At 40.4% G+C, this 25,817-nt stretch overlaps 1 protein-coding gene across 4 annotated transcripts in view; it reads right to left on the bottom strand.

The window, feature by feature from the left end:
• MCM8 (minichromosome maintenance 8 homologous recombination repair factor) overlaps positions 1-25,817 on the bottom strand; it is a 444,398-nt gene that overhangs the window by 383,661 nt on the left and 34,920 nt on the right. For all 4 annotated transcript variants that reach the window (XM_078649515.1, XM_078649512.1, XM_078649513.1 and 1 more), the window contains exons 4-6: positions 16,967-17,049; positions 15,139-15,285; positions 4,877-4,980 (exon numbers count right to left, since the gene is read on the bottom strand). In XM_078649515.1, coding sequence (XP_078505641.1) covers positions 4,877-4,980; positions 15,139-15,285; positions 16,967-17,049 — 334 coding nt within the window. The remainder of the gene's footprint in view (positions 1-4,876; positions 4,981-15,138; positions 15,286-16,966; positions 17,050-25,817) is intronic.

The following is a 25,817-nucleotide window of genomic DNA, read 5'->3' as shown; positions in this document are numbered from 1 at the left end:
TGCAACCCCCTGGCCTATCTGAGTGGCATGGAGTGTCTCAAGATCAGAAAGTTCTTGCATGAGCTGTGTATTAATATTGTCTTCCCTCTTCTTTTTATTGGCTACAAATGAGATAGTTTCTCCCCTTATTGCCGCTTTAAAACAGTCCCAGACCGTTACTCGTGACGCACTAAAGCGGTTACAATCGAAAAAGCCCTGTGCCCAATTTTTCATATGTGTTATGAATTCCTGATTGATCAAGAGTCTTCTGTCAAAGGTCTAGTTACACTTTGGTTTAACCAATTCGGGGAAATCGAAGACAAAGGTGAGCGCATTGTGGTCCGAAATTGTTTTAGGGGACTTAATCATATCAATCATTACCAAGCCCTCTAACGATGACATGATATAGTCGATCCGAGAATATTTATTGTGAGGGTGAGAAAAGAATGTATAACCGTCTGTCTTTTTGCCTGACTGAACCCACATATCCAGTAAATTATGGCTTTCCATTAATTGCCTAAGTGCGCTAAATACTTTTGGTTTGCGTCCTTTATAATTCAGAGTAAAACTGTTGTTGATAAGTACGCCTATATCAATGTTCAAATCTCCACAGAAAATTAAGGAGCCTGTCCAGGAGGCCAGTTCTATCTCTAACTCTTGGAAAATAGTAGGATCATCCATATTTGAGCCATAGATTGCGCATATTGTAAGACCGCATTTTAGTTGAACTATCGCCCATCTGCCATTTTTATCCGCTGATCTGCGAGTCGGGGGGCCTATAATAGGTTTAGCTAGAATAGCTATCCCTCTAGTTTTAGAGGATTGGGTTGTGGCTACCAGCAGGTTATATCCAGGTAATTTAAGTAGTTCCCTATCAGCAGTTACAATATGAGTTTCTTGCAGGCAAAGTATGTCTACTGGATTCTGGCGTGTTAGTTGGAATAGTTGAGCCCTTTTACTTTTATCGTTTAAGCCTGCCACATTCCATGAACATAGACTCACTCTCCCCATTTTAAAAAAAAATACGTTCAACCTGGTTTTAATATAACGACCAACTGAGTCGTAACTAGCATCAAAAATTATAATGTCTCTTGTTTCTCTGCCATATTTGTTGTAATCCACAAATAATATTTGCATATACTTTTCTTTACGAATGAATTTGTACATTTTTTTGCATTTTTCCCCACCCCCTTTCCCCCCTCCCCTCCCACCCCTTAACTGCCCTCCCCCACCCCCCCGCCTCTCCCCCAATGAGGCATTTAGACTCTAGCTAGAGTCTGTTGTGATGGAGAGACATCCCTACCCAGTCCCACACATATAACCTTATATCTTATAATGTCCTTTTGGAGGGCATAAGATAGGAGAAAATACATGGTGAGAATAGAAGAGAGAAAAAAAAGAGAGAAAGAAGAAAAAAAGAAACAACAGTGAGCAAAATAGAGCCAAGAGAACTAAGAGAGCTAACAGTGTGACCCATTATAGAACTTTATATAGAGGGCTAAGAGATCCTGTCTGGAGAGAGCAATATACATCAGTTCTATGTATATATTGGTTATCTTTTGGTTAGGAGAACTAAATAGCCCAAAAGCTGGCACCCTAGGGATATCAAGTTGTTAGAGTTTTTTTTTTTTTTTTTTTAAGAATATTTAGTAGCTAATTAGTGGCTATCTCACAAAGACGTTATCTAATTCAGAGCCTTAACTAGGTGTGCTGTTTCCCTCTGGTTCCCTCTAGTTCCCTCTAGTCCCCCCTCTTTTTAAAGCAATAGGGCCTAACGTCATAGTGAAAAAATACATCTCTAGTTCATGCTGTCAAGGAAGTCTTTTGCTTTAATTTCTGATGTGAAAAACTTAGCATGGCCCTTATAGATGACTTTCAGGGTTGCCGGGTTATTCAAGTACACCTGGGCCTTTTTCTCCAGGAAAGGCTTAATCAGTTGTCGGAGACGCCACCTCCGCTCCACCGTGGTGTGGCAAAAGTCAGGTCTAACAAAATAGGAAATTTCACCTCTTGTCCGATGAGCATCTGGTCTTGCTTTCTCGGCAATAGCTTGACGGAGGAGGAAATTTCCAAAGTACACTAAGATAGCCCTTGGATATTTAGTCTGTTCCTTTGTGGCCCTTAAAGTAAATGGGGTTCTGTGGGCGCGTTGTACCTCTAGCTCCCAGTTCCAGGTGGAAAGTTCGGGGAGCGTATCCTTGAAGAGCTGGATTACAAACATACGCACATTTTCACCCTCAATTTTTTCCGGAACACCAAGTACTCGGAGGTTGTTGCGCCGCATGCGGTTTTCCATTTCCTCCAGTTTCCACCTGACGTCTTTTAGTTCAGCATCATGAGCATCTACTTGTTCTTTTACAGCAGTGGCTTCAGCCTCATTTACCACTATGCGGTCCTCCATGTCGGTCATTCTTGCATTTGATGCAGCCACTGATTTAGAAAGTTTGCGTACAACGCCCTGGACTTTGTGAAGTGCTTGTTGAGCCCTGCGCCCATCTTTTGAAGTCTGTTCCCTATGGGAGGCTATTGCCTGAAGCACTGTGTCCATGACAGATGTCAAGGTGGCATTTTGCTGTTCAAAAAAAGGGGAACTATCGCTATGGGGTCTGGAGGGAGGGTCCTGCACGCTAGTATGAGGAGATTGGACCCTAGGGCGACCACTAGAGCCAAGGTGGCTTTTTTTCTTTTTTAGCACTGTGTGCCTCCTGTGTCTGCCCATAACTGCGTCAGGATCACTATCTTGTGAGCTTGCATCCGTATTTGTACAAATATCTGAGTCAGATTGGGAATCAGAAAGAGAGTAGGAGTCTGAGTCAATGTCTTGGTCCTGAAGCAGTATAGACTCCTCCGCACCTTCAGAGATGGTAAAAAACTCTGATGGTTCCTTGTCTGTATCTGACGCTAAGCCTGTCCCAATTTGAAATCAGTTGAGCACTTCCCATCGTTTAGATGCTGCCGAGCGATGGTAATCTCCTTACCCAAGCTGGAAGTAACAGTCTCGAGGGGGGTTATGTATGCCTGGGGATGCACTGGAGCTGATTCAAGAGAGTTGGGCTCGACAGAAGAAACAGAAGAAACATCACTATGGAGGGTGTGTGTAGCCTGTGCTGGTTGAGATACTGGTGTGGGTGCAGATGCAGGCCTTACCTCCTTTTGGATCGGTGCCGACCCTTGCTGTGATGATACCAGCCCCGCCGATGTAGGTACTATTTGCATTGTAGATTTTGATGCTATTACCTCTGTGCCAGGCGTCCCAGGTGATCCCCTATCCATTTGGGCCTGTGTGTCACATTGTTGCTGTGCGGTGGTATCAGCTGCCTCTCTAGCTTCAGTTGCTTCAGTAGAGGTCGGATCTGCCGATTTTCTGGCTTCTGTTGCCTCAGTCGGTTTTGAGCATTGTGGAGCCTCAGGGACTTCAATGGGAACCTCTGCACCGGGCTCCAAAGCTAACTCTGCCTGAGGAGAGAGCAGCGAATCAGGGCCGGCGGGAACTGCGGGAGCGGCAGCAATCACCGCTCCGCTTGTTGCGTGGTGAACAGGGGAGGAAGAAACAGCCGCTCCGGCGGGTAATTTCCGCAATAGGTCCACCACAGATGGCCCCGGGCCGGGCCCCGGTGTAACGGGAGTCTTTACCAGCTTGGACTGACCTCGCTCTCTCTTGTGTGGTTGCTGGTCAGGGCAGGCTCCTTCCTCTGATACAGATCCGCAAGCGCGCCTTGCCGCAAGCTTCTGTTCTCGAATAGCCTGTTTAGCCGCTCGGGCTTTGGAAGCGGCAGCACCCGATGCAGCATTTTTTGGTGCCATCTTTGCAGGAATACAGGCGCCGTCCGTCCCCAGTCCGGATGGAGAGTTTCTCTGTACCCCGCTGCCTTCGCTCAGAGCGCTCGGAGCGTTTGGAAGGCGGTGCCAGGAAAGAAGTCTCAACAGCGCATAGCCGAGCACCGAGGCCACCAGGTGCAGAGATGGATGGGGCCGGTCTGTTATTGAAGGAGGATCAGATGCCAGATAAGCTCCACGCATATTACTTCGTTCCACCCGCATGTAAGAGTTCTTGCTTATATCTTTCTACCGCCAACACGGATACATGTCATTCTCCAAGAAAAAAGGAGATAGCCCTTTGATTTTCCCAGGCACTGGGCAGAGGGTGTCTCACAGCGGTCTAGGGAGCCGCCGCCATCTTGCCTCAGTCACAAGTGAAGTCTTTGCACAAAGAAAGAGAAAGTGCTGTGTTCTCAGGAATGTTTATATAAAATTGACTGTCTTATGATTGGAATATTGGATGTTCTTTTTTGGACTCATGGAAAATGTATATCTAACAATTTTTTGTGGTTGTTATGGTTTTTTAGGCTACTGAGTAATTAAAGAAGACTGAATAATGCATACTCCTCCCCTCTGTGCGCCTAATAGAAGCGAAAAATTCCTTCAGGATAGCTAGGAAATTGTACATTGATCAATAGGATCCAGTTTCACCCAAGCTCGAAGAAGTAGAAGTCACATTTATCAAAACAAGAAAAGTAAAGACAAACTGGTTCTACACTAAAGGAGACAGCCATAACTAAAGTATTTCGCACTTGGAGTCCCTCCTACTCCAAGCCCCCCCTCAAATGTTTTATTTAAGGAATAGGGGTTGACTAACGACTCAGAGGTGCACAAGAAAAGAAAATGCAAGGGTCAGTTGGTAATGACAGAAGGATGCAATGGGTTATCTTAGATTTGGGTTTGTACTTTAGGCTTGATTTCCCTGTACTATTCCATGGTATACAGAGATACATTAGTATGATAAACTAAACCCAAAATCCCTAAAAGGCATGTAATAAACCAAGAAACGATTGTCACAGTGTTCAACGCAGCTATCATGAACCTGATAGGGCACCCAGGCCATTTCCAAGTTGAATACCTTGCATGTATATGTGGAACGTATATGATAGGAGCCTCATCTTTTGGGAGTCCTTCTTGCTCCACCAACTGTGATGCCTGGCTCTCAAGGTCCTTCGTAAGTACCTAAAAAAGATAAAAGCACACAGAAACATAAATAGCAATAATATATGTGGACTGCAGGGAATGTATGTGGTTACAACGCATGCTTTTACCACGCATGCCTTTACAACGCAGGTTTTACAACGCAAGTCGTTACAACGACTTGCGTTGGGGGGCGCTGGATAGTGAATAGTTTAATTTACTTTTCCAACTCCAGTCCCCGTGGATAGTAGGGAAGGTGTTGGATAGTAAATTAAACTATTACCTATCCTACAGCGCAAGTCGTTGTAATGATTTGCATTGTAAATCCTGCCTTGTAAAGGTACTGCGTGGTAAAAGTTGCGTCGTAAAGGATGTTTCCCGACTGCAGGTCCATCAAATGTTGCCCTTTTACTGCTTGCTACAAGAGTGTTAGTCTAACGAGGCAAGGGTCAGTGTTGGTCTTACACTAGGAGCATCGTTCAATCATTAACTGCTGTTGCTCCTGCCACCTCTGTTGGAAAGTTGATCCACACATTTGCCATGTTTAATTTCAAACGTTATCTTCAAAACTGATTAGGATAAATCATACCTGAAGAGATAATCTCACAACACTTCTAGTAGAACATACTTAAGGGCATTAAAATTATTCAGCCATGCAGGACCAAACTATGAAGTGCCGACTTTCAAAGAGGCTAATTGCAGAGGATAATGTGCGATTAAAGGCAATCTAAGAATCATGCTTTGCTGCACTATTTAGCTACTGTCAAGTTTAATGATTAGGTATCTATGTAAAACAGATCGGAGTGCTCTGCAAATTAGAAATCAGTTTTTTTTTAAAAGAAAATGATACACAAAGTAGGTGACATACTAAAATAGTATTCATCACCATCATGTGACGTAATCTTGCAAAACATGTCCCAACTCTCTCGATCACACCATCTGTGTTTTAAAAATCGAACTCATGAAGATCAGTACAGGATATATTCACGTTCTAGTTATAAGTCTGCTAAGGACCAAAGTCTAACCATGCTTGAGCGTATACCATTCAAATATTTTTTAGGTGTAGGACTTTAAATCAAATCTTAAATAAGGATTCTGACTACCAAAACGGTTGTTTTGAGAACACTGATGGAAATGTGTTTGCTTCAATAGTGAGCAGACCTTCCAAAGGGTAGAAAGTGAAGAAACAATTCAGAGAAAACGAACAATGGCTATATATAAAAGTATTTACTTAGGCAGGAATGTATTCATGCATCCGATTTGTTTTTTCTTGTGCTTTTTATTTGATCTTAGATGGAAATACAGAGAAGACGTTTGCTTATACTCACTTTCCAGACGATAATTCAAAATTCCCTTACCTAATTTAAAAGTCTCTAAACATATCTTAACATTCTCACCGACGTCCATGACAAGGGGGCACAGAAAAACGTGTATTTCTCAGCTAGTAATCTTTGATAATGTGGATGGTCACTAAGAAAAGGTAAAGGATGAACAGCTGTTACCAGTAATGACAGAAGGCAAACTAGCTGTACTGAATAAACAACTGCAGGAGTATCTTCAAAGAATAAGGGGGGTCCCCAAAAAAGGCTCTCGCTCATGTCCAGATAGGAGGCAAACAAAGATGATTAGTGCCATCCAATCTGTGTCTTAAACACCTAGAATATGGCCTCCTATGCTCCCTGTCCATGCCACACACTTTCTACTCCAACACTAACTCTTGCTCAACAGTGCTGCTTTCTCTAGTGTATTACTCACAATCATCCTTCCTCTTATGGAGTTTATTCCACCCTTACCAAGAGCAAGTTCTGGAGTGGGACTTGAATGGAGCAAGGGAAGTAAGAAACTGCACTTTGAGAGTTGCTAGTGCCCACTTCAGCTCACACTCTTGGATGGTCTTGAGGGAAAGCCTTACATGAAGAGAAATAATGCTTTGGTCCTATGTAACTGAGGCTACATCTCTGCCTTTGTGTCCTCAACATATCATAGACATAGGGTCGGGGCAAAGAAGCTGCTCTGTGGCACACAGTCAGCATTCCCTTTCCCCCTGGGGCACTGTATGGGAAGTGGTACATAGAAGTCAAATACCTCCCCTGTCCCAGCATTCCCCGCGACCAGGAGCAGTTCACAATGTGTGCACACCCGGGGTGGATCCAGGTCTCCTCATAAAAATGAGTCCAGGCCTGCTAGCAGTGAAAATCAGATCTGCAATTTCAAACCCTGGCTAGGTCTTCAAATGCACTATACCAAGCACAGACACGAGCTGAGTTCACACCTGCACTTAGAAATGCACAATTCTGTTTAACACCACCAGGCACACTGTCCCAATCTGTGCCAAATGTGTATAAAAAGACCTGTGATTGTCAATGCATGGACTGGAGTAACAGGACACCTCTTTTGGATAGAAAGGAGTCTTTCTGAAGGGCACACTTGTGCATTTTGCTTATCTATTGTCTCTCACAAGTACTGAATCTTCTGTACTGGTATGATATAGAGTTGTTGACATTCCAGGCACAGATGTTCAACTGGAGTCTCTTACTTTAAAATCTTGACAACATTTCTGGTAGGTGCTCGCTTTTAAGGAATCTATACATTTTTAAGTCTAAACCTGTTTTATCCAGACACACTTCCACTCAAAGCTTTGAACGACACACGATGTGCAGGCTACAGGACATATGAAGGTGACTTGTATTCAAAAAGATTTTTAACTACCACAAATCACAGGAATATTCAATATGTCTTAGCTATTGGAAAAGGAAATCTATGCCCTGGAGGTCTATTCTGCACACCCAATGCACTAGATGATGCTTCAGAAACTTTTAATTCTTTTTAAACATTTATGTTATTTGGATGAGCATATACTGCTTCCCGTGGTCTTTCGAGTACAAAAATAGCATTTCTTGCCCTTCTTAAATTAAAGACTCAGTACTGCTACCTGCATATGTTGAAATGTTTGGCAATATTCAGAAACCATTTGCCTCCTGTGATAGATACTGTATGCTATAGTAAATTTATAGATGTGAATCACAAAATGTACACCTGTCCAAACCTAATACACAGCTAAAACACACGCACAGCTACCTTAACACCAGACATAGCAGATTGGCTGAATGCATTGCTTTAAAAGGAGAATGCTATACAATAGAGGTCAGTAGATGGCTACCTATATAGAACATGTGTGTTTTCCACCGAGGAGTGCATGTGTCAGCATAAAGGAGAGTCTGCATCTGAACAAGACTCCCAACAAACAGTGGCGGCCACGAAGTAACGTGTGCAGTTTGAAAGACATCCAATTAAAATTAATAAATAAGTGCCAGAGGGAAACAAAAAGGCACATACAATACTGCTACAAGATGCAGGGGATACTTTCCTATAAATGTGAAAAACTAGGTCTTGTGAATCTTAGGGCTAACATGCACAGAACGGATGCTTTGGAGCAAGACTTAAAACAATGCCCCGATGACAAGCCAGGATCACAATTTTTACCAGCAGATACTGAAGTGAGTCCGCAGATTCAGACGCTGCATAGGAGCTTTTGGCAAAAAGCACCTGCAAGCTATTTTTAGGTCTGCATACACAACATACAGAAAAGGAACTTCGGGTCGGCCCTCTTTGGTCACTAGTGCTACAGTGACTTATCTGTTATTGGAAAGGCTTATAGTAGTAATGTGCACAAGTTTATGTTTAATTAAAGCATATTCTAAATGCAAAACCTTCAGTTGTAGAATTAATTTAAAACTTCTGAAATTATTAAGATATGTATTAAAAATGAAGTGGAGTGTTAGTTTTTTAGACTTTTTTTGTTTTGATTAACTACACTAATGTTCTGATTTGTTACCTTTGCCTCAAATTGTAAAGCACTCTGATATCCTTCGGGATCAAGTTTGCGCTATATAAAACCGTATAAATAAATATTTAAATGTTAAGGGCCTGCACATAAATAAAGTGTTGAACTAAGTTAGCTTTATTGTCGATGCCATGGTAACTGGGAAATAATGGAAAGGCCTATTCTTTTCACAGTGAATAGTTGTTTGTACAAGATGTTTTTCTTCTATTTGCTGCAGGTTTACAACTTCAGAAGCCCACTGTTAGCTGGTGAATTGGTACTTGTTTTGTATTAGAAAACTGAAAGTGAGGTTTTCATCGGAAGGAGACGAAAACGACAGGAAGATTGATTGATGGGAAGAAGTCTTGTACCACAAGAAAACAACATTGTATCCTTTCAAGGACTAACGTCTGAAAGTCTATTATGCTCTGATGAGAGCATGGGGAGTAAACTTGTTCCCAGGAGGTTGCTGATATTCTATTGGTGACTGGTGAAGAAGACAAAAGAAAATAATGTTGCAACTCAGAATGTGTGTGTTTCGTTTTAGTGCCATATTCCTAGGCAACACAGATCTTAGAAATGTCTTTACCCAACATTATGACTAGAGACTCGTTTTTAATCTCTTAAATTGCTATACACGAAAGGCTACCTAGCTTCATTCTATTTGTCTACTGAATTAGGACTGTGAATAATTTCCAGTCTGATTAGCAAAAGCTTTATGCTTGAGCATTGATATCTCTGTCTCACATCAGAACTAGTCATTGGGTTTGCGAACTGACACCTTTTCTCTCATAACATGAGTTGATTTAGAATCGGGAGTTTCCTTTATGGAACATGCTTGTTGTGTTATTTTTGCTAATGGTTCTATTTCCTCTTTTTTGTCAAGAAGAGGTGTGCTTCAAGATTTCCTCTTTCCCCACTCCTTTTTATTCTCGCATTAGAACCTTTTCTTGCAAAACTTAGACAAAACTCTAAAATTATTGGTTTTCAACATGGTAAAATCCATATCAAGTGGAGTGTTTATGCTGATTGTATTATTTTATTTCCATCCAAACCAGACATCTCTCTTCCTGATTTCCTTGCGGAAGTTGAAACCTTTTCTACACTTTGTGGTCATAAGTTGAACATGATAAATGTGAAATTTCCCCTCTCAATGTCTCCATTTTAAAGAAGATTTCTCTTTCTAATTTTGCTTGGTACTCTCCCAAAAATTTATATTTAGGACTTTGGTGTGCCCCTTCCATTAAACAAACTCTAACTTTAAATATGAATCAAGTTCATTCCGCTTTATCCACTTCTACTGCTAAATGGCCCCCTCTTTTTTTATCCAGACTCGATATTTATAAAAATGATGCTTGCCCCCATTGTGTTTTACACCATTACTGCTATTCCTTTAGCAATTCCTTCATACTTTCTCAAAAAGATTTATTCTATATGATCTTTCTCGTTATGGAACCATAAAAAGCCCTTTATGGCTTTGCCTACGCTTAAACGTAATGAATTACATGGCGATGTGAATTGTCCCGATTTCCAATGTTATCATACTGTGTTTCTCCTTAAACAAATTTCTAACTGTTTATTTGATTCGCCTTCAGATCCCTTTCGACTTTGGACAGATACTGAACTATCCTTCCTTTCTCCTTTTTCATTTCAAGAGTTTCTTTCATTTACCCATAAACAACGCTATTTACCATTTCCTATACATAACACTACTTATAAGCTTTTTAAACCTACACTTCTTTCACACCTTATGGATAATGAACAGTTGTAAAAATTAACAATAAGCCTATTTTTTTGAAAACCTGGTGGGTTAAAGGTTTACTTTGAGTTTCTCAACTTTGCCCAAATTATACTTTTCCTACATTTTCAGAAGAGCAATTCATCTATAATCTACCACAATAGTCTACAAAATGTACTACATTGATCCAAATCATATCTTCCTACAATCTTCATTATCTTCAAATATCCCCCCTCCATTACCTCATACAAATATTCTCCATATTTCCATCCACAAGTCACTAACGTTCCAGACCATAGAAATAAGACTACCATTGAATTACAGTGGGAGCACAACTTTCAAACCGCATGGTCTGTCACGTTTTGGACCAAACGGTGGTTACAAATTCGTAAGACCTCAAGGTCAGCCAGCACAACTCAAACTCTTTTCTTCCTATATAATAGACTTATGATCACGCCTACTACTTCACATAAATTCAATCCAGATGTCCTATCAAATTGTAGGTCATTAACTGCTACCCATGCAGATTTATTATATGTACTTTTTTCCTACCCTTGTATCCACCAAATTTGGTTAAAGGTATGGTCTCAAATTAATACTATTTTTAACACACACTTCCCTTTTTCTACTGCAAATATTTTTCTAGGTTCCCTCTCTGAACACTGGCATTATATTGCTTGCAACACCACTATAGTGGATTTATTCATTGCAGCTGCCTTTCAACAAATCCCTAAACATTAGAAACAATCCTCACAACCTTCTTTTCAAGCTTAGTGGTCTAGTGCTTGTTACAATCATTGATTGGATAGTGCATACGTCAAGCCCTTATCCCTTCTTACTAAAAGGGAACACATGTGGTCACTGATAACTATTTTCTTAGATACTTCTGCTCATAATTTTGCTCATCATCAGCCATTATTGAAATAAGTTCCCAAACTGCCATGAATTGTTTTAATTCTTACTTCTTATATACCATTTTATGATCTTATATTACAGTTACTATGTTGATAGTTTGACATTTTAATATGTTCTATTGTTGCTCTCCATTCCTTTTAGTTTTTTTAAAATCATGGTATTAATTCATTCCTTCTTTTATGCTTTTCCCTATAGTTGTGTTCTAACATTTTCATATATGCAACTATTTGATTCCATTGACTGTTATTGTATTGTTGATTATTCCATTGTTATATGTACTCTTTATTTCCAATTTGTTGCATGTTTTCTTAAATCTCTTTTTAAACTTAAAAAGAGTATGTATGTGTAAAGAAAACAGTGACAAAATTTACCCAACCTGCAACCAAGGTATTTAATCATTAAGGCCTTCAGAGTCTGTACATAGCTTACAGACCCACCTCTGTTCAAATTTTAGTAGAGAATTGGTCATGTCATTATTCATGGATTTTAGTCTCTCTAAAAACAAATTGGAAATCATTTTCATGAGGACCTTTTTCCAAAAAATGGTGCATCATTTTTGTCACTGATGTTTTACATCTGGCAGTACTCTGGTGTTTAATACGAGTTCTTACTTTCCTCGTGGTCATCCATACATATTTCAAACCACATTTGCAGATCATAATATACACCACATTAATGGTGGTACCGTTACTGTGATGCTTAATGACCTAAGGTGTAGTAAGGCCTAAATCAATGATTGTTATTTCAGTTGGCAAATGTTACATTGACCGCATGGAAAGTGACTAGTCACGGCAGGTAATCCCAAAATGTCCTTTGTTTTTGTGTCATATCTTGGTTACTAGGTCTTTAATGTACGACCAAGTCCTTTATACTTCTGGCCTTCCTGAAAGAAAACATTGTTTTTTCCAGGTTCAGTAGTCCCATATTTAGGAATTTTGTGTTTATTTACCACTTTAACTTCATTGGACAGGGAGTTGTACGTTGTGACGGGTTTGTGTGTTACAGTGATCCCGTACCCTGTCCTGGAGTAGCTGGCCCCCATCAGAGTATCACACTCTTTTGTATTCTGCTCTGGAAAAAATCCTCACTGGATATTCCTTCTCTCAGAGCTTGGTTCTTAACTTCTTAGCATGCTTTTTGTAATCAGACTTCTCTGTGCAGTTCTCCCTAAAGTGTAAAAATTAACCCACAGGAAGACTTTCCTGAAGACTTCTTGGTTGAAAAACTTTCAAAACGTGAGTGTGTTTCTGTCGGTTGGTTTGTAAAAGATTTCAGCTTTCAGGAATCCTTCCGAAGCAAAGATCCATAGGTCCAAAAAGTTTAGTTCTGTCTCTAACTGTTGAAGGGCCATACATGCGGGGCCACAGTGCTTCATACCATATGTTTTTAAGACAGGAATAATCCATAATTTTCTCTGTACTAAATAACATTTGCAAAAGAATACCACATGTATAGTTGATTGTACAGAGATATCATCACATGGGCATTTACATAGCTCTTTTGACCAGTCATTTACCTCCTCAATCATTACTTTGTCCTTAAAAAAAAAAGGGGTGTAACAGAATCTTTCATAGGAATTCCACAATCTCTGTGCATAGTTTAGTGAAGTCTCTTCTTTGGGTGGGTGCAAACCCTAAACTTTTATTCAGTACACACATGTGTGCTTTAGTTAGAGTTCTGCTACTCAAATTGATTACTGTATTGACTTGTTGGTTTAATTCCTGCTGGTGCTTGGAGGCAGTTGTGATTTTCTGTTCTTTTTTTCTTTCCTCTCCTCCATCCTCAGCTTCTTCCTGACAAAAGTGGTCTTATGCGGGCCTGCCAACAAAAAAAAAAGTGGGTTCATTTGTTGGGGTATTCCATAAGTGTTGAGCCGGTCCCAAAACCGCTCTGGATAAGTTGTGGGGCCATAAGAAGGGTGTTCCTCTCCTTCCTGAACCCCATTTCCCTTTTGTCCTGAATGCGCCATTTAAATTGGTTTCAATATTGGATGATCCACTGCAACATGAGGAGGTCTCAGATGAGTTCCTCTCTTCCACTCAAAATCGTCTCTTGAATCGGGATCCATTTCCTTGGGAGAGTCGTTTTGTATTTTCTGTATTTTCGACTTGGTCAAAAAATACTTGGTATCTGAGACTATCTTGTTCATCTCCTCAAGTTTCTTCTTAAATGCAGAGATGGTAATCTGAGTCATCAGGGGATTTTCAGTCGTCTTTATCTGAATCAACAAATTATCCAGAGAGTCTCTCTGCTGTTTTTATTATGAGGACCAACAAATCAAGGGTGGATTTCAGACGATTAGCCCTCAGGGTGCTGCATTACCCCTCAAATATTCTGTCATCTCGGCTCTGTGTAATGTTTTACTTGTGACTTCTTTAACTCCACCAAAGAGTCCCAATCGCCATGTTGTGATGGATACGAAGTGCCTTGTCTCCCAAAAGTGAGGGGGCTGCAAAGATTGCTGCAACCGCTTCATCATCATGAGAAAGGCCATGCGCCATTCTGATTAGTTCTAGACAAAATTAGCCTGTGATTTACAAGTCCAAAACACCCTTACAACCTGCCCAACACAATAACTTGCACAGATAGAAGTTTGTATGCATACACCCTACAACACAAAAACAAGAACCACGCAAAAGTACGGCAAAGTATCTATTCCTGCATTCTTCTTGGAATAGCAAAATCATGCCTAAAGGAATCAAAACTGATTTGGGCAGAAAGGCTTCGTCCACTATTTGTGGCATGCTTAATTATCTGCCAGTCTGCCCCACCATGTTAAGATGATAACAATATGGCCGAACTCCAGTGGACCAGTTACAAAAGGTCTTCCCTGGGAGCAGGCATGGGCATGTGGATTGTGAATCATTAACAAATCGCTATTAGATTTGCTGCTGCATTTCATATATTGAGGCCTACCTGTGTCTATTACTTGCAACCATAAATTTTGATAAACAGCTCAATAGCCTCAGTTTTTTGTTTTTGTACTTAAAAAATTTCAAGACCCAAAATCATAATTGTCATTCCAAAATTCAGTACAAAGCATGTATACCTGGTCAAATGGAATTGCCCCCACGGCTCTGGAGATTGTGGACCTTGTGCTGTATTTAGGGCTATGAATACTGGCTAGAATAACAAACATTCATATAACACCCAGGAGGAAGTAAACAAATCTCTATTTTATGACAACTGGGGTGAAATTAAACAATTTGATGGACAATCCTTCAGTCTTTTTCAATATTTGGAATTTAAAGCATTAAGTGATCGGGAAACAAAACTCCTCTTTATGGTCTGCGGTGCTTTCCCTAAAGTCTCCTGCCCTTCCGCGTGGTATTTCATTAGGTAAGCATAGAATCGATTTTCACTGTGATGCTACCCTGTCAGTCAACATGTCTGGATTAAATGTGCTAATGTATGAACGCTAATAGCATTTGTCCACGCGTTTGTATGCATTAGTACATTAGATAGGCCTACTACTTTTGTCAATGTTTATTTTAATACCTTACAAAAATGTTCAATAACCTGCAGCTAGATGACAAGTGACAGCCAGGCCATATATCTGTGGGCTAAACACCTTTCCCAATTAAAAGATTACCTCTGTATTATTTTGTAAACCTTTAGAAAGAATGCAAGCAGTGAGGTATAAAACTAGAACTGTAAAATCCTACCTAGTACAAAAAGCAGAGAGGTTTTGTTGCCCATATGTAAAAAATACAAAGTGGCATACCTGATGTATCGCAAGTCCCATGCAGTCCAGTATTTTTTCAGGCATATCTCTCAGTTCAGTGGACACAGGAATCTGTTCCATTAATTCATTATCTTGAATCAGTTCTTTATAATCAACAAGGATGCTTCCCTTTCTTTCTATTTCATCCTATGAAAAATGTTCATGTTAGAGACATTACAACAAAACAAGGTAATTTACTACCAAATGGAGGACGGGCAATTGACTACCCCGGAAACACACTCCAGTAAAGTACTAACTGGACAATTGTCTTGCTGCCCCACAACATATAACTATATATTGTCTTTAACTTTTTCCTTAGGTGCTGTGCCCCGTCGACTCATCAGCTTTGTATCACACTTCTTGAATGTATTTACTGCATTATTTTAGTCACGCCTCTTGCAAGTTCTTTAAACCCCTGAAAATATTTACCAGTTTTACACAAGAATCTACCTTGAATCAAATGGTGACCAACAGTTCTCAGGAAAGTTTATGCTTGAAATGTAGTACATTTGTGCTCTACATATTAGCTTTATGGATATGAATGAGCCATAATAGTCACAATTCCTCCTATTGATCCATTATATGCATTTCTCAATTATTGCTTCTGCAATATGCATGTCGAGCATAAACCATTTAGGATTTGGATAGCCAGTTTATCTTGTATATATAGCATTTCAAGCAAAATGTACAGCGGTAGCACAATATTCAGGTTTTGGATAGTAATAACAGTCATGCTATTACTTTCGCCATGGCTGTGGTTCTACCACATGGTTTATCCACGATTAGAGAAAAAAAAGGCTTTTCTCTAAAAAAAAAAAAAGAGTTCACCTTTCGTCTTCTACTCAGAATTTCGGTGCCTTAAGTGCATGCTTTTGTACTTCGATGACCAAAGTATTGCACATTTTCTAGTCTACCTACATCATCAGTTGAGTATGCTGGAAACCAGACCAAGTTAATGCAATGCAGTGCTTTTTACAGCCTTTCCTGTAAACCAGGTTATATTTCTCTGCAAGCTTTGGCACCTACTACCCAGTCAGTTCCTAGACTAGTTTACCAACCTATCCCCATCTACAGAAGGTCTAAGTCACCTGTGTGGAACGCTATCAAGACTTCGAACATCACTCTAGTACTTAATGTACGTTTTCTTTACCATTCCCAGTAAAACATTTCAGATATGACTGACATACTGCTTCCCGTGTGCTGCTGTGAATCCATCAGGCCAACTGTTTAAAAATACTCCACTTTTCTTTCTTTAATGCAGGACTTCCCTAGTATCCACAAAAAAATTCTGAACTGAAGGGTCAGAGGAGTTTCCACCCTATTTCCTACTTCTACATTTGAAGAGTGCGATTGTTTCAGGCATTATTAGGTTCTTACAAACCTCTCAAGTCTCCTATACACAACTGAATGTGATTCTAATGGTACCATCTCTCCAAGAACTGGATATGCTTTGCTCGGGTCGCATTGCGGTCACAATTTTTGTGCGGCATCTGCCATGCAGCCCCAGTCAGTAAGAATAGCAGTGTTTGGAATAAAGGTATATTGCAAATAGACTTTGGGCTTGTGACTGTAAAGCATTGATACATGCAAATTGCACTGCGCAAAAAAACAAGAACGCCACTTTCAAGCTCACTTGTTCTTGCAATTCTTTACTGGAGTGCACAATAGCTCCATTCATATGCACCATATACCCATCTCACTGCTAAGACTCATTAGCATGCTGAAGAGTAATCATAATGCAAGTTAGGCAATGTATATGGTGCCAAGGCAATTTATGGTCCACATAATCCTTTGATTACATTTTTATATGTTATCAACCTGTTCTTACCTTATCATAGGAATCTATACGGCTTGTGAAGAACCTCTCAAAAGCTTGAATCTTCTGAACGTATGGCGAATTTTCACTATATACTAGATAAAGGTAAATTAGACACAATAAATTCATTTATAGACCCCAAAACTAATGATTTTTACAGGATGGTTACTTTATTAAGCCATGATACATTGGTGTACTTCCTCAAAGCACCACATGGGTCCTTTTTTTTGGCTGCTTATACTACTGCAGCAAAAATGTCTTACATAGGGCAGAAAGGTCTAATTTTACATCACAAAGTAAGCAGCAAGGTAACATTTAAGAAAACAGAAGCCATGAATAGTGTAAATTCTGTAAGTAAGCCGCTATTGCTGTTTGTGACTCGGTGCAATTATCTTCAAGAAAAGGTGAACGAAATCCCAAATTGTCATATTTTGAAAAGCCATATTACAAAGGACAAGCCACTCAGAATTCAGCTTTGGGTCAGACTGAATCTATCTTGGGTCCAAAAGATGTGTACAGTGCTTAATTTGAGCTGGTGGGTACCAGTTGGGGGCGCGTGCACATATTTCTCCTCATCAGACATTTCCCAAGACCAACAGAGGGAAAAACAAACTAAACGGAAAGACTGAGGAAGAAAACTTCAGAAAATAAGTCACTGAGAAAGCAGAATTGGTTGCAGGTATTGGGATGCGACAATAAGCTACCAGCCTTTTTAACTCAGCAGTCCAGACCTCAGTTAGTAATAAAGTGGTTCAGGAGGTTTGACTGTTGATTTTATCTTCACTCTGTTCTGTCCTTGTGTCAGGAGCTATGCTCTAAGCTCCTTGCTTCGCACCTTTTCTTTATCCTTTTGTCTTCACTTTTTTCACAAATTCTGGAAATTGGAGTGGCCACCTATGATGAGAAAGGGGCACAATATTTGGTAAACAACTGACCAAATTGCCCTGAGGGTGTTCGCCCGTGAGGTGCCTTCCTCTCCGCCACACATTTTTCCTGGTTCTATATGTGTATGTGTGGTTGTTGGTACAGTCCTATTTAAGGCAGACTATATTGGTTGCGCCGAGTTGAATACATAGTGAACCCTCTTTTTCTTACCAGTATTTACAAACGAAGTGTTCGTTTAGGACAGTGAGGCATTAGAGACAATAAATATCTACTCAGAGAATTCACGAAGAGGTATATCCATAATTTTACTATAGAAAATTTCAGTGGAGAATGTTCTCATGCCCGCATGACAATTGTTAACTCGTGTCCTGGGTACAGGGAACTTTTGGATTGCATTTCATTGAGTGGAGGGCTTTCCCTAATAGTACCCTTTTTTCCCTCTAAGCTCCTTTTGTTATTGCACTGAGAAAGCAGAAACCTGTAAGAGTGAGATAAAGGTGCAGGGAGTGCCTAGCAGTTAAGTAAAGAAGCTGAGGTGGATTTAAGACTGCTCACCCTTGGTTTTTGGCAAGCTGACATTTTACAGAGCTTGCCGCAGGAATCTGAACAGCGTTTTAGGCACTTATTATTTTACAAATAAAGCACTGTATGTGTAGTAGTTACATTCATTGACTCCATCTGTTAAATTTGTTAGTGAAAATATACCTAGAGGAAGATAATTGGAAGTTGGGTGTGGCTTCGATTGTCCTACACCCCAATCCTAGCCTATTCATCCATGATACACCCGGAAGCCCTCAGGTCCATTGATAGACTGTTGGAATAGAGAAAGAATGGGAAAGGCTGTCAACAGACCATTTGGGAGGTGGAGAAGCTGAATGTTCCCATTTCGTCCATTCACAATCCAGTAATATGATTTCTGCATGAGACCGAAGAAGTACCAACAATGCAACTCATAATCCCTCTACCCCCTTAGGCCTGCTTCCTAGAGATATAGAGAATCAAGCATATGTACAAGAACGCAGGGAAAAAAGAATGGGTATAAAAAAAAATGTACATTTTAAGAATACAGCCTAATAAGGAACAATCCAGGTGCCATCTATTGATAGAAATATAAACAGTCATACATAAACGTTCTGTAAGAAAGTGGGTTCTAACCCTTAGTTTCTTCTGCTTTTGAACTTCTGCTGTTGGTGGGGGGGACAGTAATCATCCACTGTAAGCTCTACAGTAAAATAGTTCAGAGCTGGAACCTCCAGTGCTTATCTTTCAAAATAATATCTGCTGCTGCACCGCTGGGGTAAGAGGCTCTGTGCAGGCTGAGCAAGAAGACCGTTGTCTGACTCAGCCTGGCATATGCACACACGTAGTACTGTTGTAGAGGAGACCCGAATTAAATTGTCAGTGTCCTGCTCATGCCTGTTATTCAATTAGGAATTCAAGAAGTGCGCCTTTTCTTTTTCGCTTATATGTAAATCTGTGGTGTTTAAACTGGTTTACCTTTTGTGCAAAGTGTACCTAAAATATAACTTTTGATTGGCAATAGACAAAGACAATTGGTATGTCTTTCCCCATCAATTACTGGGTCAATAACTTATATTAAAAGTCTGCTTTACTCTGAGTTGGTTCATGCATTTATAAATTGGGCACATTTCCCCAAGCTAGTCTGAATGGGATTTATGCTTTGGGGTTGCCATGGTGGAAAAGGTATTTTTTCTGATTGCAAGCAGGTAGATCAAAGCATCACTGAAACAACAGGCACATCCTAGATAAATAAGATTTCTCCTGGCAGAGGACGGACGAGAAGCGGATTCCTCCATAAGTTTATTAGCAGCACTACACTCTCTCAAGCATCTGCAGGGTGTTCTCACGTTGGACAAAGAGAGTTTAGTCAGACCTCTGGCTCCCGGCTCCACATGTGATTTATTTGAACTCTTAGAGAGAGGACCCCAGACCTGAGTGGGCAGAGCATGACTTAAAGTGTAGTGTAGTTCCTATATTCCCAATAGGCTCTACACATTGGAATAGTATATCCTATAGATTTGACGTAGGACTTAAGTCAATAGGTCTCTATTGAATATACTAAACTTAATAGCGAGTGCCAGCTAGCTCAGAGGTCACTAGAAACTTTCTCGAATTCACAAGAAGGGATTAGTTTCTGACAACTGCATAAACATGACAACTTTGTTCCCCAAGAATAAGAATATATCTCTCAGAGTCGTCGAAAGAAAAGGTAAGTATTTCACTCAGTCAATCGTGCATGCTTCGTTTCTACAGAGTTGCAGAGAAATAGAGAGACGGGCGTTTTCAATAAAAGGTTTATTGAATAGTCTTCTTTCTCATGCAAGAGAGGTGAACTGCTACAATCGTTAGACAGAATGCAAAGTATAATGCGTACAGCGAGAGTAGTTATAAAATAATACTGTAATAGCATTGTATGGTTTCTAAGCCATTTGAAAATACATACGTAAATACACAGGCTAAAATACTCAACTGGTGCTTCTAAAATACGCCTACCCCAATGTACCTAACCTAAGTCTAGTAAGAGGGAAGAAGTAAGTATGGTATTTTGCATAGGTTTAGTTTTAGCCAAGAATCTACAAAAGGTTTCTCTAGGTTCTAATCAGCTCCATACCTTGGAATGAAGGAGGTTTGGTATCTCTGTCTCGGGACTCGATTTCCCAACACCCCGCAAGGGAAGCCAGAAACACTGGAGCTGGATTTCTAAGCAGAGGAGGGCAGCTTCCTGATCAGTGCGTCAGCTGGAGAGTCGGCTTCCTTCGGCACTTCCTGTAGCGAGCTGCGTCGGGCAAGTAGGTCGTCAAACTGCTCCGAACTACTGACCCTAGTTATAGCAAGTGAAGGTATATTTATACCTTGAAGGTGTTTAGGAATGCCATCTTTGAAGTAAAGTCAGGCATATGAACGTCATGAATCAACACCTGGGGAATAGTTGTTCATTGTAAAACTAACGGAGTTCTTGGAGAAATCAAACATTCAAGCAAGGGAAAGTCCCGAACGGCTTAAGCTGGTTTTCCAAGAAAACGTTGTGACGTTTGGTGAACGGATGGAAGTAGCCATGCCTGTATTTGGGCTGCATGGGCTATGCCTAAATAAGGGCTCGATTTCTATGCCTATATAAGGGCAACGTGATTTATACCTATAAAAGGGCATGAATCGGGGAAAATCCATTCGGAATGCAAAACGACATACAACAAAAGGAGACGTTTGCAGCCATTTTGCTTTTTACCTCTATCTTTTTTTCTGCTCAGAATGCAATGTGAGCAGTTGGACAGCCCATGGGTTAATCATTGCAAGTGGCAATTATGGGTCGAATGGTGATCTGGCGTCACTGTACTCCTTTGTTGTAGAACTCTCTAAGAGAGCAGACCGCCTCTACGGTATTTACTTCTGGCCCATAGCGGAGGCGTCAGACTCTCTGTATCGACATCGACAAACAATGGAATAATTTTTTGTAAATGCAGACTCACAAAGCAGCCAGTTTTCAAGGCCTACGAACCCCCTGCACTGCCATGTAAAAAAATGAAAACAAGCACTCTTGAAATGCATGGAGCCACAGGGAGATTAGGTAAACAAGAGCTGGTAAGGCAAAACCTTTTTTTTAAAGTTCCATAAAAGGGGATGAAAATTAATACATGGGCCATGGGTCACTCATTACAAAAGAGCACACGAAGAGCAACAGGAAATTGTATGCTACAACCAAAAGAAATGGAGGGAAAGTAAGTGGCAAGCACACGAACTAATGAAAAGTAAGGGTGGGATGTAAGTTCCTTTTAAGATTTACATTACATTCAATAGATCTCACAAGCACAGCGCATGCGCTGTGCAGGCGGAACCTAACTAGGCACAAAGATGTTTGCTGTTTAGAAAATTCTAAACCCGTGTTTTTTTAAAACTTTTATACTGCCGCATTTTTGGGTGCTAGTGCAGCAATGTTATTTATGTTGCTGTTTGCTCTTAGAAAGGCTGTGCCTTAACTGTGCCTGTGCAATATGCAAATAAAATAAAAATAGATCCAGAAATCTGTAGTTTATTCACTGGTTGCTGCAGCAGGCCAATAAACTTACATGGGAGTTTGCACGGGGAAAGTTTCTGTCCTCTATTTTATTTGAGAAGCTACAAACTGTGGATTACAAGCAGACCACAACAGCAACTGGGTTACTGAAAGTTGCACAGCTAATACTGCTTTCTATGACTGATTTCCTATCCCACTTTTTTATACAGAAGCCTGCAACTTCAGACTAGAGAACCAGAATGCAAGCTTTCAATCATGGCTTATCAAATTAGCGTCAATATCCTTCACTAAGAACCTGAGTGGCAGAAACACAGTGCTATATAAAATATTATTTGAAAAGAGCAAAATCACACTGCACAGTTGGTTACTGAGCGTGAATGTAAAGCCAAGTAAAGAAGCAATACTTTCGGTGTTGAGCAGACTGGCATGTGTGTATGGGGCCAGGTTTGAAAGACCACTCTCATTCGGACAACACTTGCATGCATTTATAGACTTCAAATATCTATGACGCTGTGTTGCAGTCTACAAACACTGCTATTGACTGATGGATTGGTATTAACAGCACAGGCCTTAAAACTCAGTAATTAGTCTAAAAAACCCTCACCAGTCTCAGGAAGAATTCTCAACATTGGTCAAAACGAGTGAGGGATGGGGGGGTTAACTGCTTTACTATATGGTATGATGAATTTCAAACACTGACTACAACATTTGTTCATTTCAAGTTCCCATGAAACGGCTGTCTTACTTAGCGGAGGTAAGTACATCCTTGAAAACATGACTATGCTTTAATGAAGTACCTTTTATTACTGCCCAAAGATGTACACAGTCTGGGGTATCATAAACAAGGAGTCTAGTCGCAGCATAGTAACCTACACTGCGCTGTAACCAGCACCTCCCTCGCAGTGCCAACAGTCTTCTTAGGAAACAATTGTAAACTGTCCACCTCATTAAACTGAAGGGGCAGAAATGTGCTTGCAACTAATATTAAGAAAATAAGAATTCTGGGATGGTTGCTTCCATAGAACAGCAAACCTCCATTCCATCATTTGCATTCGCAAGTCGCAACATACTTGCATTATGAGCCCTGTACCTTAATCAATCATAACACTTGTTGGGAATGGGTCACAATACTACAAACAGTGGCACAATGGTAGGTTCACTGGGACCACTTTCTGCTCCTACGAATGTCCGCAACAAGTACAAGCTGTTAAATATTGATAGCTTATATTTTCAGAATGGCAGTCACCTGCCCACGGCTGGTATTAGCAATTCTAAGCTTTGCGGCCACTGGAATGGCCACATTGCATTGGGCATACACTTGCTAGAATCTAGTGTGGAAAAAAGTCTCTTGGATGTGCCTTTCACCTTCCGAATCACAGTAGAGCACACAATAATGGTAATATCAAATCACTAAGCACTTCGGTGCATTCCAAACGTGGGCAGTGTATACGAAAAATTCATTCAAGGGACTTTCCAAATTACTTTTGTGCATAGTTAAGTGACTTTGAAAATGCCTTTTTTTGCATGAACGCCTCCTTATGTTCAATAGGCAATTACGTGTAAAATAAGAAAAGGGCTTGATTTCTTTATTATGTGCAACTTAAAACTTTTTTTTTGTGGGTTCCAGGAAGGACAAACTTACATTGAGGTTTATGGCTTTATCAAAGTAATGCTTGCTTCTGGATGAAGAATGTCATTCCGGTAAAGGGCCCGGAAGACCACACTGAGTGATAAACAGAGGCTGCTGCTATGTTCACAAAGAACACGTCTGACACCAAAGTATACTTTAAGGCCATGCTTGCTAACAAACCAGATTCCTCTGCTGCCGCACAGAGGGACTTCTCCCTCATGAGAGACGTCATTCATTGCAGATTAGACTACGGCAGCTCCTGTACCGTGCTGTGAGGCACATCACAATCGACAAATTGAAGAGCTTAACAAGTCAGTCAGGGTCACCCTGAACAAGAAACCTCATAAAGTACACCAAAATCACCTTAAAATATCAGCAGTGTCTACTGATGCTGCCGGTATACTCTGTAAAATAGTCCTGTTCACCAAATAAATATTCACATATCTACATAATTAAGTACTATCGGCAACAGACCCACCAGGCTTCTTAGATCCAGAAACGTAACCCTCAGATCTTTATTTATTTCTCAAATGAGCACCACTGACTTAACCACATCTAGGCATAAAGGAGAACAACAGCATGGAGGGCATTTAGGTGAGATAATAACAAAATCAGCCAGGTCGTAAATACTGTCCAACGGGATAGGAGATTGTTCTTTCTGACGATGAACCGGAAGGAGTTCAAAAGCAAAGAGTCTCATACAGAGGGTCTTGTGTCACAGAGCATGGGAGTTCTAAAAAGGAAAGCGCTCCAAACGAAGACTGGTATTTTTTACACCAAAGGAGGGAAGAGTAGCATGTCCCGCTAAATGATGCTCATACTCAAAAAGATTTAATGTAGGCACTTTGGGCCAATGCTATTTTTTAAAGACTATGCAGCGGCAAGGTGCTGCAAATGAGAACTACCATCAAGGGAGCTGGGAAATAAAATTCCACCCCTCTGCAGTGAATTCAAGTCAATTACTTTAGGAAGAAAGTAGCCAAACCTACACATGCACAATATTTGAGGAAACATTTTTAACACCCTGCCTGAGGTTAAGAAAGGTTTTAAATAAGTCTCCTATATAGGTATACAATATTGTATCAGAGGTAACACAGCACAAAGAATGCACTTCAAGATGATTCCCATGCATAGTAATATGCAGCTTGACACCACGTCAGACCCTTGCCCTGCTTCCTTATACAACCGCACAGCTGCCAAACATTTCTAGGTCCAGGTCCTGTCATTTGGAAAGAACTTCCGTAATGGTCTGCCAAAATGTTAAAACTCTCCTGTTTCACCAGGCATTCAGAATTAACAATTTTGTCCAATCCCTTTTATGTATGCAGTGGCATTCTTCCTGCACAGTACGCACTGTGCAGATATCATCACTCACTCCTCTTCCATTTGGCCACACATAAATATTACCAATGAAAGGCCTCAAAAATAGTTACATGAAAGGGAAATCACTCCTCTTCCATTTGGCCACACATAAATATTACCAATGAAAGGCCTCAAAAATAATTACATGAAAGGGAAATCATATCAGACCATCACTGTATCGTCACTCATGGACCTTGGATAAAGAAAACAGTACTTCAAAACTGGGAAACGTCTGCTGGACAGCAGCCAACCAAACAAAGACAAATCAAGAATACTTTGTAATGCACAGCACTAACGTTGAACTAGGACCAAAAGACCAAGACAGTAGGTCCTTGTACCAACTCTGTCTAACTGCACTGCTCGACTACAGAAATAGAAATGAAGTATAGAAAGAGTGGTGCAACAAGGATACTTTCAGCCCTGATTCTTCAATAATCTGTGGCCACCTTGGCAGATGCTGTGCAGCTTTAAGTAAATAGTGTGCCCTACAAATGCTGAAAAATAAAAAAGCAAAAATAAAAAAATGTGATTATTTCATACTTATCCCTCATGACCTGAAAAACAGTTTACCAAAAAAAAACATGTAAATCAATGGATCAGATAGATGTTTACATTTTTTACCAATAACAAATCCCACTAAGAGCAGGCATTGGATTCCATACACTTTAAATCTGTCCACATGGGAGACAATCCACAATCTGTATGTGTGTATTTCAGTATGTGTGTCATGAAGTCCAAGCCTAGCTGCGAAGCAGCAGATCAATTTACAACAAGGGGGGAAACATTGCAACAGGCGAGGGAAGAGTTGATGTGCGAAAAGGGTGGTTACAGCAGGGATAAGAAGGGAGGGCTGTGGGCTTTGTGGAGGGTTCAGAGCTAGGATTTGCTGGGAATGAAAGTGGTTTGGAACAAGGACTCAAGAGGACAATTAGACATCCACATCACGGAAATGT

This window comes from Lissotriton helveticus, chromosome 6, assembly GCF_964261635.1.
Source record: "Lissotriton helveticus chromosome 6, aLisHel1.1, whole genome shotgun sequence".
Taxonomy (NCBI): Eukaryota; Metazoa; Chordata; class Amphibia; order Caudata; family Salamandridae; genus Lissotriton; species Lissotriton helveticus.
The sequence above is the reverse complement of the archived record's forward strand: the minus strand, read 5'-3'. Positions and strand labels throughout refer to the sequence as shown.